The sequence below is a fragment of the Ixodes scapularis genome, unplaced genomic scaffold (assembly GCF_016920785.2).
Source record: "Ixodes scapularis isolate PalLabHiFi unplaced genomic scaffold, ASM1692078v2 PGA_scaffold3__209_contigs__length_174095766, whole genome shotgun sequence".
NCBI classification, from domain to species: domain Eukaryota; kingdom Metazoa; phylum Arthropoda; class Arachnida; order Ixodida; family Ixodidae; genus Ixodes; species Ixodes scapularis.
Genome location: NW_024609868.1, coordinates 63878826 through 63899210, shown reverse-complemented (window position 1 = coordinate 63899210; position 20385 = coordinate 63878826). Strand labels below are relative to the sequence as shown.

Genomic DNA, 20385 nt, shown 5'->3' with positions numbered 1-20385 from the left:
ACATTTCTGAACGCGCCGCGTGTATCAAAGTACCGATTACGCGCTGCTTACGGTCACTCACCCTTCCGACGCAAGATGCGTGGAACCTTTGTCTTTATGTTTGTAGGCGCAAGTTCGCCTCATTAAACTTTTATTTTTCGTTATAAATTAAGCTATTACTGGTGACAGCATTGCACCAGGCGGAAAGTAAATATAAATCAACGCGTAGAAAAAAAAAAGTTCAGCCTTTTCATTTTGGTGAAGAAGGAAGAGCAGCGGAGCTGTAAGTTGTGTTCTCGGCGGTGGCTTTCCAGGCGAGCGATCTGCTCTTCTTTCACAAGAGAATCTGAAGCGCTCGACGCGGTGGAACTTGAGGCGATAACGGCCTCGCGGCGGTTGCGGAACCATTCGCTCTGCTGCGCACATCGCCGCTCGTTCCGTTCCCGCTCTTCTTCCTCCGAAGAAATGTTGCCGCCATCTACTGAGCGATGACGACAACCAGAGTGTTGTGTCGACCACGGGTGTCAACATTTGTTTGGTACCGGACACGATCCTGGGGAAACTAGCCCTTAACAGCTACGCTGTAAAAAAAATGTGCCCGAAAAACATACATTGACAGACCATCCTTAGGTATGTCCTGTACGGAATCAATAGCTAATAATAACGTACGTTTTATGACTTTTGTACTCACTCACAACACAATTATTTCTGAAGTTACCTTAGTATATCGCACTCCAAGATAACTATTAGAGCTATGAAAATCCGTACGATGAGTTGTGTGGACTTGTTTAGAAGCTACAATGTCCTTTCTTTGATCGCAGTATCGCCATGAAATGGTAAGGGTGTATGATAAAGTTATCAGTATGTCGCAACCGCAAGACGCTCATTATCTCATTCTTTTTTATAGCTTTAAAAAAATACTGTTTCTTTTTTTTTTTTTTTTTTGCCTTTTTACTCGCACACACTCCGCTTTAGAGAGAATTTGCGCACGGCGTAAAAGTTAAAGTTGAATACGCCACGTGGGAACAGATAAGTGAATTAAACTAGGTGAGGATTTTTTTTCTGACGTTCCCCAAGAAGTGAAGACCACGCAGCACAGCTGTGATCGGCGCTGAATGGGCGCGAGCGCACGGTTACCCATGGCTTTCGCTTCCTTGCCAATAAAAGTTGTCCCCGAAGCGCCTGTCGCAAATTTCTGGCCATGGAGTAAACTTGTATTCGCAAACACAGTACTAACGGGGAGGAGTGGACAAGGACAACCGCTTGTCCTTGCCCACACCTTCGTGTTCGTCCTCTGTGTTTACGCATACAAGTTTTACTCGGTGGTAACCGTAGTAGGAGATATACGGCACACAGCTTAGCGTGCACTAAGGTAGGGCGTCAAGGTACGTACCGAGAGGTTTAATTTCTTGTGGGTGCCTCCTCGCCTCCTCTCCAGCATTCGCTCTGCTAAAGTGGAAAGAGTGAAGGACTTTCCTTGAAAAGATTGTCCTGGTTTCCTAACCTCAAACAAAGTATGATTCAAGCCTGAGTAAGCACTTGCGTACATTGTTTCGTAACTTTCGTTTAAATTTCTGTGGGGACCAAACCGGCTGACCTGACATGCTCTGACGTGGAGTACGCGCGGGCGCTCAGACGAACGGACAAATTTTTGGGAGAAGGAGGGTAGCCTTATAAAGCATTCTATGCTTTGAAATTAATTTCAAATCGTCTGACCAGTTTGTTTGTTTGGGCAGGATTCTTGGCGGCTGCACCGCAACTGGTGGGCGGAGCTTTGAGGGAAAGCCTACCGTTTCGATATATGCGGGCGTTGTGCATTCGTGTAACGTCCCTTGCTCTTTACCGCTCGCCACTAGGCTGACAGAGCGGAGGAAGGTGCACCCACTCGTTGGACCAGTTGAGTGTCGGTCTTGCACCATGTGATCAAGCTCCCTGCGCATACTCAGGCGCAGAGAGTGGGGTCAGGTGAGAAAAGATATTGGTACGGCGAGCACCTTACTCCGCCCTGCTGCAGCCTAGCAGCGATGTCAGTGAACGGACTATAGCACACCACACGATTTACATTAAGGAACCCCAGGTTAAAACAGGTACAAGACACAATAACAACATTTTGAGACAGATCTGCATCCACTGTACCTTCTCCGCTTTCTAGTCTTTCCAGTCTGTATTGCTTGGGCAAGGCAAGGCTGAAAATCACATTAAAAAAAATCTAATTTTTTTTATGAGGTGAGCTTTTTTTTTAAATTTTCAATTGAAGACTGACCTGAGTCATTCATTAATTGAAAGTTTTACTGTTGCATTTGACGACATACCGCTTTTGTGTGTTCCTGTTTCTTTTCCCCTTAGTATTCTTAACATTGCACACCACTCTGAGTTGTGCTATGGTTTTCAGTGAAGACCCGCAGTACTTTTGAATAAAGAAAAAGAAAAAACAGACGTACGAGCCAACGTTATTGACTTTGCCTCTCAATACCCTGTTGTGGTATGTTTTGTTTTTTCCACACACGCAGGTATGTGTACCAGGTTCTTCAGATTCGCTTCGGAGAAGATACCTCGTTCGGCGGCCGCTTCAGGCAGTCGGCGCCTCCGAAGAGTTCGACCGATGCACAGAGCTGGAGGAGAGAGCCGTGCCCGCAAGGCCCACAGCGCACGGCAATGCACGCCCGGCTCCACCAGGTCAACAACTTCGAAGACTGCCTGCACTTGGACCTGTGGACACCTTCGCTGAATTCCGAGGTGGGTCGAATTTTCTTTTGACATGCGGGTGTTTCATACAAAACACGACTCCCTCCAACTTCAGCTGAGCACCATTTTACGCTCCCTAAGCGCGCACGCAGAGCGGTTTAGCGGCAAAACGGATCTGGAGGCAGCCTTGTATGCGCTTCTATGCGGGGCGCTATATCGTGACCGACAAATGTCGGAGGGCGTCGTGTTCTGTGACGACAGAGAGACAGCGCAGCATTAACTGCGTATCGGTAATCCGAAAGTGCGTGAATTGTGGGGCTAGATGAGCTGCATATAGCTCACCGGAATTCTATAGCTAGGTTAACATTTCAACGCCCGAGCTGTGCGCGATTCAACATCTTCGAGATGCTGCGAGCGAATATTATTCGGGAGCGTTTGGTGGGCGACGTGTATGCTCGCTTGTGACCGTGATTGCCTTTATACTGGTCTCACCAAAGTCGACGCTTGAACTTCAAGTAACTATCCAGACAACACAAGAACAGACGAACACACACACGAAAAAAAAAATATATATATATATATTGAAACACAAAATAGTGTATACTCCGTCTCATCCTACGACGGACTACAGTCAAAGTCCAACGACGATCTATACGGCCAAGTTCGGTACAGATCTAAGGGGCGTCGTACTACGCTCGAGGAGGAGAAGGACAGAAGGTGAGAGACTGTACGGCCAAGTCCAATCACGATTCGCCTAAAAACCACGTGGTAGATTGAAAAGGCGTGTGTATTAGGGTGTCCATCTCGGAGCACTGCATGTCGGAGTAAAATGTGGTTTCTATATGGGCCCTGATTGGCCCTTGGTGACCGTGGTTTTGGCAATAGACCACAGTTCATCGTATTGTAAGATAAAATACAAAAGGCTTTGAAAACAAAAACGAGAACTTTGTAAGTAAGATCCCCCTGTGTGTTAGTTTAGCTTCATCTGCGTCGTAAAGAATCTATTTACGTCAGCCGAATTTCTGCTGTTTTTTTGGGGGGTCTATCCGTGAATAACTTCTCGAGAGTCTTTCATAGAAATTCAAAATACGCTGCGCTCCAACCCTTGCTCCATCTACAAGAGTGAATCGGAGCGCTCCTCTTAACGCAGACTGCCCTGAGGACGGTGCTGCTCTTCATCCACGGCAGAAACTTCAAGTGGGGCTGGAGCGCTGAGTACAACGCGCTGGCCCTGAGCGCCCTGGGTGAACTCGTGGTCGTGGTCCCCAACTACCGGCTCCACGTCTTGGGCTTCCTGGGCGACGGCACGGACGACGCTCCGGGCAACGTGGCCCTGTACGACCAGCTGCTGGCCCTCAACTGGACCATGAAGTACGTGCGCTACTTCGGTGGCAACAGCTCGTCCATCGTGGTGCTCGGCTACGAGGCCGGCGCGCGTTCCCTGGGACTCCACCTGCTGTCGCCCGTCCGAAACGCCTTCCACAACGTCGCCAGGTTCATCCTGCAGAGCGGCTCGCCTTTCATGCCCTTCAAGGCCAACTCCAAACTGAAGGACGTGTTCGGCACGCTCAAGTGCGACAGTCACAGTCTGGTGCGTTCCATGGGTCATTCTCTACTACTGAAACAAAACAGCGGGAAGAGATTACTTGTTCGGAATATGGATGGAAAATGGTAGACGGATATGTAGAAGTGAAAAACACGTTTAGTAAATTGAACTTGGGCCTATACACTTAGTAGCATGCTTCTGGCGTTGGCGACTCAAGCCAACTGCATGTCCCCTGCATTTAGGGTGTCTGAAATGCCGAGGCTCGATCAAAAATGAGCCTTAAAAGTTGGTGTCTGCAGATAGAAATCTAAACTTCTCGTCAAAGGTGTAATTCACAACTGGGTTTTACCTTGTATAATTACGAGGTATAGCTCCTTTTTGTAAAAAAAAAGAATAGGGCCGAAAAACTTGCCGACGACCGACGACCAAGTCGAATGGCGGGACGCGTTTGGCGCACGTATTGATAGAGGGCGCTAGCACATTGTTACGGATTGCTTTTTAAAATGTCGAGACTGCCCGCGACGACCGTGGTTTATTAAAATGAATATAATCTTTCTGTAATGTACCTTTGGTTTACAATTAAATCCGGACAATAATAACAAAACTTGAAGTAAAGAAAAATGCGGTTGCATAATACGACGAATTTCGTCTCTGTGTCGTCTGCTTCTTTTTTTCGCTGGTTGGCTAGCGCCATCAAACGATATGTGCGCCAAACGCGCCCGCTCCTCAACTCGGTCGGCTGCGTCGCCGCCCGTCCTTGACCCTGGCAAGTTTTTTGGCACTATTTTGTTACAGAAAGGGACCTACGTCTTGTAATTTTACAAGGTAAAACCCACCTGTGAAATACACTTTTGACGAAAAGTTTAGATAGCTACGTGCAGGCGCCGATTTTTACAGCCAATTTTAGATCTAGACTCGGAATTTCAGCCACCCCATACACAGAGTACTTTCAGGAAGGTTCTGAACGAGAACACAGGATGACAACCGAGAATGGGATGGACCATTCCAGTAATGCAGAGGTTGATAAAAGAAAGAACATGGTGAGCGGGCTTCGAACCCCGTTCTTATACGCGCGGCATCCGCGTGCGTCGCCGACTCCCCCACACACGCGGGAATATTCCGTTGCTGAAGAAAGTTCACCACTTATTTGTAGATAGAAAAATTTGACGGATATTTTCTTTGATCATTAACAAAATATGACGATTGTTCAGTGTCACTTGGATATGCACTGATCAGCCAAAACATTATGATGCACCGACCCAATACCGTGTTTGTCCACCTTTGACAGGCAAATCAGTTGTAGGGGTCGTCCGCTGGGGAGTCCCATATTCAGCCGAGTCCGATGAGCTGTGGGCTCAGAAACACTTGTACTTTGACCTGTATTTTATCTAGCTGTCGGTTGAGCCACGTGTAGCCACCTATTTTGCTTCACCAAGGGGGTAAACCTCTGACGTTCACATTCTATGATTAAGAGTGCACATGCAACACCTCGTTTTATATTAACGGTTTCACCGTCGTTCATCCATTTCTGATAGGTACTAATGACGGCGGCTCGCGAACACCCGACGAGTTTTGCATTTTCCGAGATACTTTTACCGACTCGTCAGGCCTAGAGTCACTGTCGGGCCATTACAATCTGCCCATTGTCAAAGCCGGTTAAATCAGCAGTCTTTCCTAATACATGCAAATATTGTCGACAAAATGGTCCCACTGTATCCCCACTGCAGCCGTCAACTAAAATCCGGATCACCAGGAGGTAGTATGTATATAACGCAAATGGCGCGTCAGGCGCGCTCATTTGGTGATTTTGGATGATCAGTGTATAGTACTGCCTTTCGTGATCGGCTAGGCTCCTCGGTGCTTCGCGTTGACTTCGGTATATACGTATATAGAGACTGTATTTTTTTCTATCGGATGTTATTTTGAGGGCACAAATCCGCAGTCCACACGCCCTGTTATTCTGATGCGCAGGAAAATAGCTGGCAATGTCTGCGGAGTTTGCCCACGCAGGCATTCACCTCAGCTCCTGCCTACGAGAATCTGGTGATGGGGCCCTCGTTTGCGTCCGAGTACCTGCCCTTCAAGCCCGACATCCTCAGCCAGAAGACAACCATCGAGGACAAGAAGGTCTTGCTGGGAAACGTCCTGGACGAAGGCGGCTTCCAGGTGCAGATAGTTACCATATGCCAGGCATCTCGGAACTATTTTGTAGCGGAGCTGTTAAGGGTTAATTTCCCCAAGATCGTGTCCCCCGCAAAGAAATGAAGACACCAAACTCTGGACACCTACCGCCATCTATGAGCGAGGGCGGCAAGCCACGTATCTCGTTGCCGCCGTTGCTCATAGATGGCGGCAGCTTTTCTAATCTGGCCTCCCCCCTATCCCCTCCTCTCCCCCTTTTCTCTTTTCTTTTTTCTCTTGCCTTTTTTTCTTTTTTAACTTTTTTGACTTGTCCAACTTCGACTCTCGTTTCAAAGAGATTGCGCCGCAGAATACAATACAATTCAATACAATGGCTTGCCGACTTGCGGGCGGCCATTACTTTCCATTGTACAGCTCCGCTGGCCTTCCTTCTTCACCAGAGTGGAAAGGCTGATTTTTTTTTTTTTTTAGTGCTATATTTTATTTTTTTGTTAGCTCTGAGTGATATTTCTTCCGTCTTGAATGGGACACCTGGAACGCCTCTCCAACCGTTACGTTTCCCACGTCCTAAAAAGTACGTGGTTCCTCGACTTCCTCGTGATGACGTCATGAAAGCGTCATGTTGTCGCCGGCCGCAATCCTGGTGGTGTAGCAGCAGCAGTGGTGGCAGTGGCAGACGCCTGTTCTGCTGCAAGTCGCTCTTCAGGTTAACAGCCCACGGTAGCTCCAGCAGCTAAGAGTTGGAACTCCGCGACGACAACGACACTCCCGTTCGCTCGTCCTTTTTTCCCGGGAATTCTCTAACACCAACCGTCAGGATTGCGACATCCGACAGCATGACGCTCCGGTTTTTATGACGTCATTTGTTGCTACTTCGGGACCACTTTTGGTGTATGGGCGAGATAGGACGCTAAACATAGCAGTCGAAGACGCGTTCCAGGCACTTTTTTGAGCAGTATATTGTCACTCTAGCGATACAGTTTCCACCTTATGGACAATCCTTCACTATTTTCGGGCCCTGACCGTATGAGGTCTCATATGTCGCCCCTCAGTGACCTTTCCTCTCTCTCTCTCTAGCCTTTCTCGGCTTCCTAGGGTTGTTGCCGAGAACAGGATGTCAGTCGAGTCGTTGCCACGATCACTGTCGTCGTACCTCCGTTCTCCTCCGTGCTATCTAATTTTCATACTGAAACATCTTTTTGGGTTGTTTTCTGGATCTCTGGAAAACCGATAGTGCCGTGAAGCATGCGGGCCCGTATGCCTGTATCGCTGACGCCGCGCTATTCTTTCGCACAGATGGAACTCTACAGGCGGAAATTGGGCGAGAAGGGGAAGGCCACAGCGTTCACGAAGGACGAACTGGAGCGTTTCGGCGTCGCCGGTTTCGACACACTACGCCGGCTGTACATCAACGACTCCGGCTGGGAGAGCGGCCCGGGCGATGCTGCTGCGAGGGTGCTGGTTCGTTTGTCACTCTACTGCTTAGTCTTGTGCAAGCATCCGCTTTTACTGCGGTGCCCGGATTTCGTCACTGACTGGTGTGTTTAGCGTTATATTCCACCCGTGCATTGAAAGTAATCCCGAAGTTGCAACAAACGACGTTACAAGAAACGGGGTGTCATGCTGTGGGATCTTACGATCATCGCAGTTGGCGGTAGAAGGTCCGGCAAAAAGAGTACATAAGCGAGCGAGAGTGTCGCTGTTGTCGTGGTTCCAACTCCGCGACCTGCATCAGAGAGGGACCTGCAACAGGACAGGTCCATTTATGATGCTATAACAGCAACAGGCGGAAATCGGGGGACCACTTCTTTAGGACGCGGCAATCACACCGGCTCGAGATGCGTTCATGGCACCGTATAGTTTTACTGCGGTCTTTAGATTATAATTGTTTTGGAATGTCTCCGTCGCGCTATGGGCAAAGTTTTTCGGGACAAATTAAATCACCAGAGGCACGCTGCCGACGTTAGGAGTTAAGTCAACCGGTCAGATCGCTCGATGAACCTAACGGATGGACCTGGGTTCGGAGACGCCACCGTGGAAAAAGTCACTGGGTTCTATAAAACACTAAGGATCCGTCGAAATGGTCGGCGATTGAAGAGCCGTCTATACTTGAGACCAATAGGATTAATATTATTTTGGGATGATCAAAATGCCACGTGAACTGTGTTACTACATCTGTTATGATGATAATGCAATTAATGCAAAGGTGTAAGCTGGACAAGAATGCAGAAAAAGAACCCAGGAGATGTGAAACAATGGGGACAAAGGACAAACACAAATCTCCAAACACAGCTAGTTGACTGGTGCGCGACAGAAAAAATCCGCCTAGTCCTGGTATTGAACCAGGGACCTCTCCATTTCCAGTGAAGCGCTCTACCAACTGAACAACCAGGAGTTAAACGCCAGTAGAGAAAACCGGTTTTATCAGCTGCCACCAGTCTCACACAAAGAAGGGTGAACGGCCTTCATTTTAATGTTACGGTGATTATGCAATTAATTGAAAGGTGCAAACGAGCTGGACAAGAATGCCGAAAATAATCCCTTTCCAGCTCGCTTGCACCTTTGCATTAATTGCATTGTCATCATAACTTTAAAATGCAGGCCGTTCACCCTTGTTGGTGCTAGACTGGCGGCAGCTTATAAAATTGGTTTGCTCTAGTGACGTCTAACTCCTGGTTAGCTCAGTCGGTAGAGCGCTCCGCCGGAAATGAAGAGGTCCCTGGTTCGATACTAAGACCAGGTGGATTTTCTTGGTCGCGCTCAGTCACCTATACACGAACTCAACTCTCCTACGTCACGCCGCGGTGGTGGCGCGTCGGTCGCACTTCCGGTCTGGGGCGGTGGGCAGAAGTCGCGGTGCGAGACATGCATTCTTGTGTACTTTTCGAATAAACCAGGCAGAAAACCTGCGTTCTCGTCGAAATGCTTCGACGGGGACTGTACCAAAAGCGTATGGAAAGGTTTGAAGATCAGATTTATGTGTTTCTTCCCGCTCCGTTCGTCCGAGTACGTGGATAGTAGCCGTGAAAAGGGTAAGCCAGGCGCTATCGAACTACGATTGCTTGTACGGGCAACACTTTGTGAACGGCAGATGTATTTGTTTTGTTCCAACATAAACGAGAGAAAACTGCCAAGTTGTCCGGGCCACCCGCGGGTTCAGTGCGTCTTCAAATTCACACGGCCGCATGATCGTTCGAACTTTCGTCTGCTCTTTCGAGCCTGCTTTTTGTCGTCTGCTCATTCAGATAAAAGCGGCCCGTAGACCAAACTTTGACCCGGTGATTGCAATAAGAAGTAATTGCAGGCCTCAAAAGACTTATGTACGCTCGGTGTAAAGAGTAGATACAAGATGTTGATCATTGGTACCAGTGGCCATCACCAACTTGTTACGCTTGGTCTGTTCCCGCTTCCGAATTTCAGTAACGACGTCGATCATCGCCGCTACCTTCTACACTTTTGCAGCACGAGCGACGTCTCGACGTCGCGACGTCGCGCGAAATATCTAGGAGAATCTCATCATGGTTTTGGCGTCCATTCTGCGCCGTTCACGCGAATGAATCGCCGCACGTCAAATTATTTACGCAAAGCTTAGCGGCTTAACGAACCTTGATAATTTCGCTCAGGCGATTAAAGTGGTAAGACATTGCTATGAGGACGTAGAATCGGCAATTCCAACGCGAAAAAAGAGTATGCAGACTCACACAGACGCCGACAACGTGACATTCCAAAGGTTTGTTGACGCGGGACGTGGTGCTTCTTGCCCGCACTCCATTGCGCATCCGTTCGAACTGTCGTCTGCCCTTTCCAACTTGTCTGCTTTTTGTCGTCAGCTCGTTCAAACGACAGCGGCCCGTAAACCAAACGCTGACCCGGTATTGCGATAAGAAGTAAGTGCAGGCCTCAAAAGGTTGGGGTAAGTAGGCTAAGTGTAAACAGTAGATACAAGATGTTGATCATTGTTACCAGTGGCCGTCACCGACTTGTAATGCCCGATTCTACTTGCGGTTTTTAGTATCGACGTCCACCATCTCAGCTACGGTCCGCGCTTTAGCAGCCCGAGCGACGTCGCGACTGAAAATAGTGAGCAGAATCTCATCGTGCGAGTCAGGCTTTAGCGCCCATTCTGCGGCGCCCACGTGAAATGAATCGCCGCAAGGCACATTATTCACGCAAAGTTTTGCCTCGTTACTTTTGCTGAAGCCGCTCAAGTAGTCAAACATTGTTAGGAGGACGTAGAATCAATAATTCCAACGCAAAAAAGAGCACGGGGACTCTCACCGACGCCGACATCAACGCAACTCAATGGTTTGTTTATAGGCGACGGCGGGCTTCTTGCCCACCATCCACCGCGCATGCGCGGCGCCGGTGGTGTCCGCCACGGGCGCTCCGGTTTGTTTGTAAACATGAGTTGGTGTATAGCTGTGTTTGGAGATTTGTGTTTGTTCCTTGTCCCCTTTGTACCCCTTCTCCAGGGATTATTTTCCGCTACTAAAAGATAGATGCCTTTTAAAAAAGGCGTCTATCTTTTTTTTTTAATTTGTATATATATATATATATTTTTTTTTTTTATTTATTTCTTTTTTTACTATTTTTACTCCTACATAGACCAACTAGAATTGTGATGACATAATTTTCTAGGGCATAAACCGTCGAAGTTTCCAGAACAAGTCGTTTATCCAAGTTATAAGGAGCTATGAAATGGGTGTTGAGAGAAGGAAGGATCCTAGAATTTTCTAGAAATATACGAAGAGATGCACGAATGAACCTCGACAGCATAATACTTTGAGGGTGAAGGCTGTGATTTGTATTCCCCGCAGGTGTAGCTCAAAAGTTGTCTGATATTTTTCACGCTTATTTTTCATTCGACACATTGGACGTTGAAACAAACAAAAACGGAGTTCGGTCTGTGTACTCCTCGTTCTTTGTCCTCCGTACTTTTGGCGCTGTTTCCCTCTTCGTAACTACACTCTATACTTTGTTTCGGCTTCGGTCCGAGCGCAGTCGATGTTATGAGCCGAAGGGCCAATCAAACAGCGCAAAAAAACGCAGCGTCATGGCGTGCTCTTTGCGCTTGAAAGGACAAGCCGGCGGAAGAGCACACATAGAGAGACTGCGAATACCGGCTGGTCCTATCAACTGCAAAAAGCACGCCATGACGTTGGGTCTCTTCCGTTGTTTGATTGGCCATTCGGCTCATAGCATCGGGCGCGCTGGGACCGAAGCTGAAGCGAAGTATAAAAAAAGCTGATGTGTCGGCTTTCCCGCAAAACACTCGGAGAGCCAATCACCGCAACTTACGGAGGCAGCTCAGCGAATGACGATGCCGAAACATATGTTTAGCCCGAAAAATGCAGTCTGAGTTGTGACATTAAACAATGCAAGCGTGACGTTTTGGATTCCTTAATGTCACAACTCGGACTGCGTTTTTTGGTCTATACTTCGTCTCACCCTACGTTGGACTAAAGGCAAACGCTACGGACCGCCAGATCCAATCACGAGTTACTCAGAAATTGTGCGGTATTTCGCTTCGATGCAGAGCACTGAGTGACTCAACAATATTACATCGGAAAGAAAGCCACGACCGAGCATTATTCGTCCACCCCTAATCAATGTTAAGCGTGTCATAGTATAGAGCGGAACGTGATTGGACCTGGCGGCCCGTGGCTTTGGCTTTTAGTCCATCGTATACGATGAGACAAACAAAGTATAAACATACGTTCGGCATCGTCATTCGCTGAGCTGCCTTTGTAAGTTGCGCTGATTGGCTCTCCCAAGTGTTGTGCGGAAAGGAGACGCACGGGCTTTTTTTTAGAGTGTATGCATTAGCAACTCGCCCAAGTTTCAACGGTTTTACTCTCATTGGAGTGGAGGCGACTTGATGGCGGCATGTGACCTGGACATTTCTGAAATTATTTCGGCTGTTAAGAAACTAAAGCCACAGCTATTCTTTGTCTTTTTCTTTATGGTATGCCCAGTTCTATTTTAAATGGCTGTTCCTGTATTTGCACCGGTATTGAAGCTTTTTATTATTATTTTATTTCTTAGTGTGGTGCCAAATTGCTGCTATTGTACCGGTTTTCACATCTGGGGACCCTAGCAATAAAAAGAATGATAGGCCGGTTTCATTGTTATCAAATATATCCAATATTTTTTCTAGATGTCAGTTTTCAAGCGCTTGTATCACTTCGTTGAGCACAAAATTAATTTGGCGCGACATGGCTTTATGAAGTGCCGCTCGGTAGAGTCTAATCTTTGTCATTTTATGCAGTTTTGTGCTCCAATCATTGAAAACCGTCGGCAGATTGATGTAGTGTATCTAGACATGACAAAGGCATTCGATAAGGTCAACCATGAATTCCTTCTTGTCAAGATGTCTGAATATGGTGTAACCGATGGGTACATGAAATAGTGAAAAATGGATTTGTCGGGGCGCACAAACTTTGTCCGCATACGGGTAGAGCGTTGTCGGCACCGTGCACTTCAACTTCTGGAGTCCCGCAGATCGCTTCGATTGTGTTACATTTCCTCAATTGTTGCAGTATGCGGATCATGTAAAAAATGTTTCACGAGATTGAAGCCCACTGTGGCTGCATGGAAATGCAGATTGATATCGATGCATTTAATATGGGGCGCACAACTAACTGTATCACTATTAGTCGGAAATATATATATATATATATTTATATCAGGGTGTCGAACCGGAACCGAACCGAACCGAAAACCGGAACCGAACCGGTATTTTTCCCGGAACTGAACCCGAACCGTTATATTGTTATCGCGATGAACCCGAACCGGAACTGAACCGGAAAAAAAAATAACGGTTACCGGCTCATGTCAAAACGGTTCGGCCACGCGCTGTTGACAATGAATGTGCTATCAATGCCATTTGTTCTTTAAGTGCCGTCAACTGACACACACCTCGCTTACATATTTTTCTTTTCCACTCAGTCTTAGGAATATAAACCCTGCATCTATGAATCTTGACAAACGCTGCATTCATGAATCTTGACATAGGAACCAGTATTGCGCTGGTCGGCGGCTTGCACGGAAGAAAGAAAATTGGAAGGCTGTGCAAAAAAAAAAAAAATCGCGTCACGGGATTTTATTTTCCTACAATCTCGTAAATCCTAAATGCTGCTGTGTGCTCATTTCATAACACGTTTCTAGAACGCGCGAGTTCTTGAAGCTTGCTTCCATCGGAATGAGAAAAGAAAAGGCTGTAAAGTTTGATAATAATGCATCCGGTTTCGTATAGGCACTTAGAAGCTAACATATTTGTGAGACAGCGAACTCTTCTATTTTAATATTTATATTACGTCCTTCTGGCGTTGCGTTCGGTGAAGTGTTTTTTTATGTTCCGTACCTTGTTTAATGAAAACTTCTTCAAGGGTCTAACTTGAGTTACCGAAGGCTAGTTCAAATAAAGAAAGCTGTATTTTCTCCCCACTGTTCCTTCAATTGCTTACACGCCGAGGTGGCGGGATAGTTAGCGAGTTCTACTTGTAAGTGGGTTTGTAAGGAGGTCGCGGATTTTATAGCTACTGCGTCGGACCCAATTAGATGAAGTCCGAATGCGTAAACGTCGGTGAGGTAACCTTTGAGTACACATGAAGAAACCATTCCTGGTAGAAATCCCTGAGCCTTACACTACGATGTATCCCGTTTCGTATGTGCTGATTTCAGATGTTTTATTTGTAATTTATTTTGATGTTGCAATTTGTCATTTATAATTTCCGAACCGGTTCGCGGATCGAATTAATCGAACCGGAACTGAACCGGAACAAAATAAATTTACCGGAATCTGAACCGTAACCGAACCCGTATTTTTTTCGGTTCGACACACTGATATATATATATATATATCCTTACATGTTCAACATGTCCGCAATAGGAAGAACATCTTTCGTACGCGACCTTTCGCACGTTAGCGTTGTGGTGGCTTCATCATCGAGGATCTTAGGTACGGTGTCATGAATTACGTGAGAGTTTAAAATGATGTCATCTGCGCTTGTGCTGTATAATTGCGTTGTCCGCTCAAAATTGGAGTTTGCTTCTACTACCCATGGAGTTCAATCAATTTATCAAAATCTAAGCTTATTGAAACCTTCTACAGACCCGTTTTCGTTTAATTTATGACCGATACCTCGGAAATAAGTATTATGACTGCAGCTGCTGAGTAAAAAATAGGTACCGACACACTTTCCGAAGGAGAAGATCTTCATTATTTGTTATTTTTGGACAAACGTCTAAACGGCAAAGTGTCATGCTCAAGTTTATTATCCGCCGTAAGTTTCTGTTTTTCTTTTCACTCTTTCAAGTCAATGGAACTGTTTTATGTTAATGGCGCTCCCAGCTTTCGCCTGCACGCGAATGTAAGTTTTGTATAATGGTATTTCGTCACCTTCCATTGACATGTTCACGCCTTTAAGTTATTTAAAAAAAATTTAGCCATGTCAGAACTATAATAAAAAATCTAACTCGTCTTCTTCTTTTTTTTTTAGTTTGGTATTTTGTGCGTATAATGTTGACGTGTGTGCGTATAGTTCTTCGTTTGTCTTCTGATCCACCACCGGGAAGGCATGTTGCTGTTGGTGGGCATCAGTACATAAATATAAGCAATAAACATAAACATAACGAGCGTGGTTTTATTTGTGCGAGCGTGTAGAAGAAGCTACAAGAGCGAGCTCTGAGCTTTCGGCGTCTATGAAAACACTCGCGCTATTTTAGTGCAAGCCCTGACTCAAAGCAGAGTAATCGTGCTTGTAGCTTCGGCTTCACCCGCAGATGAAGCGAAGCAAGTTATTGGCGACAGGATGTTACGGTGGCGGCCTGTTATGGTTCTATATCCGTGACGTTACGGCCAGCATTGTTAGTAGCGAGCGACAAGGTTCGGTGGTGCGCAAGAAGCACGACCAGTACCGTCAGTGTTAAGAGTAATACTTTCTCTCACCTCCGTCGATGAGAGTAGAAGTAATCCTACTCAAGACGTCATTGTGAGCGTCTGGCCAATCGTGAAAGGCCAATCTTTTTCATATGATCCTTGTTTTTTGTTTAACTGCCATTTGCATCGGAGTGAAGGAAGATGAAGATGATGCATAATACACTTGGGTTGTCAGTCAGCGCTGTGTGAGTGTTCTTCCTGTGTATGCGTGAAATTACTTTTAAGTGTGTCTGATCTTGTGCGCTGTGATGCAGTATCACAGGGACGCTTTTGGTCGCGCACGTCATTAATAGCATAGGTTTCTCACGCCTGTACAGTGTCGTTTGTGAGAATAAATAATTGCTGTCGGAGTTAGTCTATAACCTTTCTGGATAGACGGATGTTGGATAGATGTTAATGGCTATACTCTTTGTAACGGGCGGCAGCTTGCGCCACCTAGCTTAACTCTAAAAAGACAAACATATGATTCCTCCCGCCCTTCTAAGCCTATTTTCTCTCCCTAACACTGACCAGGCAATGTGGGATATCACCAATATCACCTATGGGGGATTGGACAAAAACAAAAAGCTAAAAAAGCATCAACAACTGCCGGATGGATGGATGGATGGTAATGGCTATACCCTTTGTAACGGGCGGCAGCTTGCGCCACCTAGCCTAACATTTCGTCATCCCTTCTACTATTTTTTTTTTTAATTTGTATGAATTTTGTTATAACAGACACCCCTCTCTTTAAAATTTAATTTATTGCCTGTTTTCATATCTTTTTTTTTTTTTATCCCTCCCTAGATCTCTTCCACCAATCTTCCAATCTCCTCTTAGTTACCGCAATTTTTTCCCTATCCATTCGTCCATCCATGTCCGGAAAACCCAGTGCCCCCACCAAATCCGTAGTCATCCCCCCCAAGAGGGTGGGACGAAGCCCCGTGCACCCTAAAATTACATGTTCTATAGTTTCCCTTTGGCGGTTGCATACGTCCACACAGTGTCTACTTCCTGAAATTTAGCCCTATACGTTTTCGGTCGCAGCACCCCCGTTCTAGCCTCAAACAACAAAGAGCTCCCCACTGAATTATCATACAGTTGTTCCTCCTTTATTTCTTGTTTTTGTGCCCTGTATATTGCTAAAGCTGATTTCCCCTGCATTCTCTCTTCCCACAATTTCCTCTCTGTTTCCTTTACTCCCTTTTCTACTGATATGCTCTGATCGGCTCCATCTCGTTGAATGTATTTAAATCTCAGCTTGCGGGTTCGGTTTGTCCACCTAGTGTTTAGACTTTTCCATATATAGATACTTGTACACTTTCGCTGCCCACCGTGTATCCTCAATTTCAGCTAGTCTTTGTTCAAATTTTACTTTACTGATCGCTTCTCTACTCTCGAAAGATGCGCAACCCACATCCCCCTGTACTCCCTCATTTGGTGTATTCCCATGTGCCCCCAATGCCAACCTACCCACACTCCTTTGCTGTATCTCTAAGCCTGCCTGAATTTCTGACCTCATACACAATACCGCATTCCCAAATGACAGTCATGGCACCATGACTCCCTTCCATACACCCCTAATAACTTCGTACCTGTTATAGTTCCATAGTGCCCTGTGTTTCATGATAGCCGAATCTCGTTTCCCCTTCTTTATTACAATATCTTCATGGTCTTTTAGATACCGCCTTCCTTCACTTAACCATACTCCCAGATATTTGTACTTTTCTACGTGTTCTATTAATGTGTCCTGTATCTCCAGGGGCTCCCCCTTCTCGTCGTTGAAAACTATTATACCAGACTTGTCCCTACTAAATTTTAGTCCTAAATTGTCCCGTTTCCCATTGGCCCGGTTGCATCCCATCCAATGATATCCTGTTATGTATGGTGGTTCTTCCATATCCCTCAGATGTGTTTCTGCTAATCCATACACTGCAAGGTTTTCGCTCTCTAATTGCTCCTGAATCTCCTCCCACTTTATTCTGCTCCTGCCCCCCTGCATGTTTATGAACCCTATGTTAAGCTGTTTCTTTTTCCTAGTCGTGCGAGGCTTCCTCTCACCCTCCGAAACCCTCCCCTGTGTATCTACATTTTGGCCCTCATTCACACCGGCACCCTCAGGGCTCCGGGACCCCCAAAAAATGTACGATGTGACGTCCAATCCTATCACCTACCGTGCTCCAATTGATTCCACTGTAGTGGATGCCCCATGTAAAAGGGTCGGAGCGAGCCTCGTACACCACCCTGTTGACTTCCATTACTCCGTACCCAAATCGTCGGCTCAACCCTCTTATCACCCGGTTTGCTTCCACCATCCGCTTCTCTATCTGCAAAGACTGTCCCCAGACCTCTGGGACGGTGCATATTTGCACATGCACAGTCTCAGAGACCTCCCTCAGCTTACGTAACCCCAACTCTATCTGCTTGGCGAGGTTCTGGCTCCGTCCCTTTAACACATCATTTAGTCCTGCGTGTATTACAACTAGGTTCTCTCCCTCCCTGTTTTCCCACACCTCATCCTTCGCTTTGGCCGTAGCGTCTACCATGCACTTTCCTGACTGAGCCACTACATTTACCCTCCCATCCGCTTTTACCCTGTCCAGCAGCCCCTCCCTAACCCTTGTTATGTTTGAGTCTCCTACCACCAGCACCCTCTTAACCCCCGACTGCCTGTCTTCATCCCCTCCAGCTATCTGTGCTTTCTCTGCCTCAACTTCTGCTGCCTTCCTCGAACCTTGCTGTACTGCAGCACTATACAGCTGTGCAGGCTCCTTTCCTGCACAGTCAAACACCCCGTCACACCTGTCTGCCGGCCCCACCGCCTTGTGCTCCTCCGACTCCACCTTCCACTCCTCCACCTGTCGCTCAAGTTCGGCTCGCTGTTCCCGTTCTCGCCTCAGCTCTCCCGCCACGCTATCTACCTTACTTTCCCATTCCCTGGTCATCTCCTCCACATCCGCTTCGGCACTCTCAATCAAATCTCCGACCTGCGCCTCGAGCTGTACCCGCTTTTCCCGCTCTACCCCTATCTCCCGCTTCAACTCCTGAACCGTATCCGCCCATTCCCTTCCTATTCTCCCAAAACCAAGTTCTACCTTCTCGCAACTCCGGCAGGTAAAGCTGCTCTGCTCGGCTTCTGCTACAGTTTTGAACTCCGTCTCCATCATGCCGCACCAACGGCCACACTCTTCACACTCCACATCGGGTCCTTCTTTTACTTTAGGCTGCGCATCCTTCTTCTTTCGCGTATTTACCATTGTCTACCGACACACAGCGCGGCCCCACGACGAATATCCCACCAAAACTCAAACCAAGAAAGCCTGTGCACGCCTCTGCCCTCACAACCAACTAGCCCGCCAAAAATTTCAAACGTGCAGGTGGTTCGGTCTCGTGACACTACCTGAAAAGCCTGCTGAACCGTGACTATCCTAGCGCTACTTTAAACACTGTTTTTTTTTCTACTTATAAAACCACTAGCATAATCAAAAACTGCTTCACAGTAGGGCTGTAAACCTGGAGGATCAACCCCAATGCGGTGTGCCTCTTGCTTTTAGCGCGCAACACCACCAACAACGCCGCCAACCATTCAAACAAAGCCTGTGGCCCAGTCACGTGGCACCGTTGATAATACTCCCGTGCCTACAAGAATCTAAACTAACCTATAAACTATCCTATACCCCTGTACTACTACTACCAAAAACTACCGCCCCTATCCCATGCACAGCTAAATAGGAAAAGAAAACAAAAAAAGTACTTAGCTTCGGGAGCCTGTTCTCCGACGCTGCTTGTTGCCAGATTTTTCAGCCATCTTGCCGTACTTGTTCTGGGAATACATTCGGAACATTCGACGGGTCTTGTACGACGCGTCAGAAACATGGCCGGCGCTCGGTCGTATTCGGATATATCTCACGTGTCTCGCGCTTCAAGTTCACTCTAAGCACGACAAAATTTCCACGCCAAAAATACAGTGCTCGATGCCTTCCAGGGGCTCTTCTCTGAACACTTGGCGAAAAAGTCGACGAGGAATTCGACCACCGTGATTGACCGGCGCCAAGTTCAAGCGCGGCGCCAGCCAATCACGGCCGCCGAATTTCTCGCCGACTTTTTCGCCAAGTGTCCATATTAGAGGCGATAATACCATGATCGCCAAACCTTTAAATAAGCAACAGAAGGCCCAAGAAATGGCACAAATATTAAGCAGTACGCCCATTTCGGAAGTGCATGCCCTCTAGTAAACGCTCTGCGAATCCTCCACAATGGCCGACACAAAAGGCACCACCAAAATTGGAGCCTAGAAGTGCATGCTAATTTCACTTCATTGTTACCTTATGTATTGTTTCAAACATGGACGTTCCGCGGTGTCGGTTGTTCCGCCATTGTACAGCGATACAGACAAAACAATTAGCACGCGCCGAAATCAGTGCACGCGCTCCAGTTGAATAGATTGGACATTTAGTACAACGTTGCCCTCTAGCGTTTCGACCTTAGTAAACCAAGTTTTTCTTGTTGTTGACTGGTTCGTGTGCAGGAAATATTGGGCGACGTGCTGTACACCTGTCCAATGATGTACTTCGCCGACTACCTGTCTGACCAGAGGAACCAGGTGTACGCCTACGTGTTCATCCACAAGCCGTCGTTCAGGCCTTTTAAGGACACACGCTTCGGGCCGATGCTGTACGACGATCTCAACTATCTGTTCGGTGGACCCTTAGCGGACCCAATGAGGGCATCACCCATAGACCAAGAAATCAGCCACCAGGTCATCGACCTCGTCAGCACATTCGCCAAGAGCGGGTAAAAATTTAACGGCCTTTTTCTTTTGTCAGGTTAGGTTTCAAAACGAGAGAACAGTAGGGAATGCGAAAGATTGAGGTTCAGGCGAGAGAAAATAGAATTATTTTGGCAGTTGGACGAACGGCCGTGTTGTGCGGAGGCGCCGGGAAGGCTTCGACGTTTGCCCACGCAAACGTCGAAGAGAAGAGATGTGAGAATGAATGTTGGTGCATGCGTCCTCTCTACCACGTCAGACGGGTACTCTAGGGAAGCTTCGTTGTATACTAAATATTAAACATATCTCGATGTCACCTTCTCGGACGTGCTTTTAACAGTTATG

The 20385-nt window shown here is 47.0% G+C and overlaps 1 protein-coding gene across 1 annotated transcript; it reads left to right on the top strand.

Annotated features, from left to right (window-relative positions):
- The first annotated feature begins 2634 nt into the window (after nucleotides 1-2634).
- Nucleotides 2635-20070, top strand: LOC8040551 (acetylcholinesterase-1-like). The gene is made up of 5 exons (XM_040219684.2): nucleotides 2635-2715; nucleotides 3815-4255; nucleotides 6182-6376; nucleotides 7649-7813; nucleotides 19801-20070. The coding sequence occupies exons 1-5, from the start codon at nucleotides 2635-2637 to the stop codon at nucleotides 20068-20070; spliced, it is 1152 nt and encodes a 383-aa protein (XP_040075618.2).
- Nucleotides 20071-20385: the final 315 nt, after the last annotated feature.

Bases quoted from the DNA above. Each gene is read 5' to 3' on its own strand.
- LOC8040551 (XM_040219684.2), top strand. From the start codon at position 2,635: ATGCACGCCCGGCTCCACCAGGTCAACAACTTCGAAGACTGCCTGCAC. The intron at 2,716-3,814 runs GTGGGTCGAATT...CTCTTAACGCAG, and splicing joins CACCTTCGCTGAATTCCGAG to ACTGCCCTGAGGACGGTGCT. The intron at 4,256-6,181 runs GTGCGTTCCATG...TCTGATGCGCAG, and splicing joins AGTGCGACAGTCACAGTCTG to GAAAATAGCTGGCAATGTCT.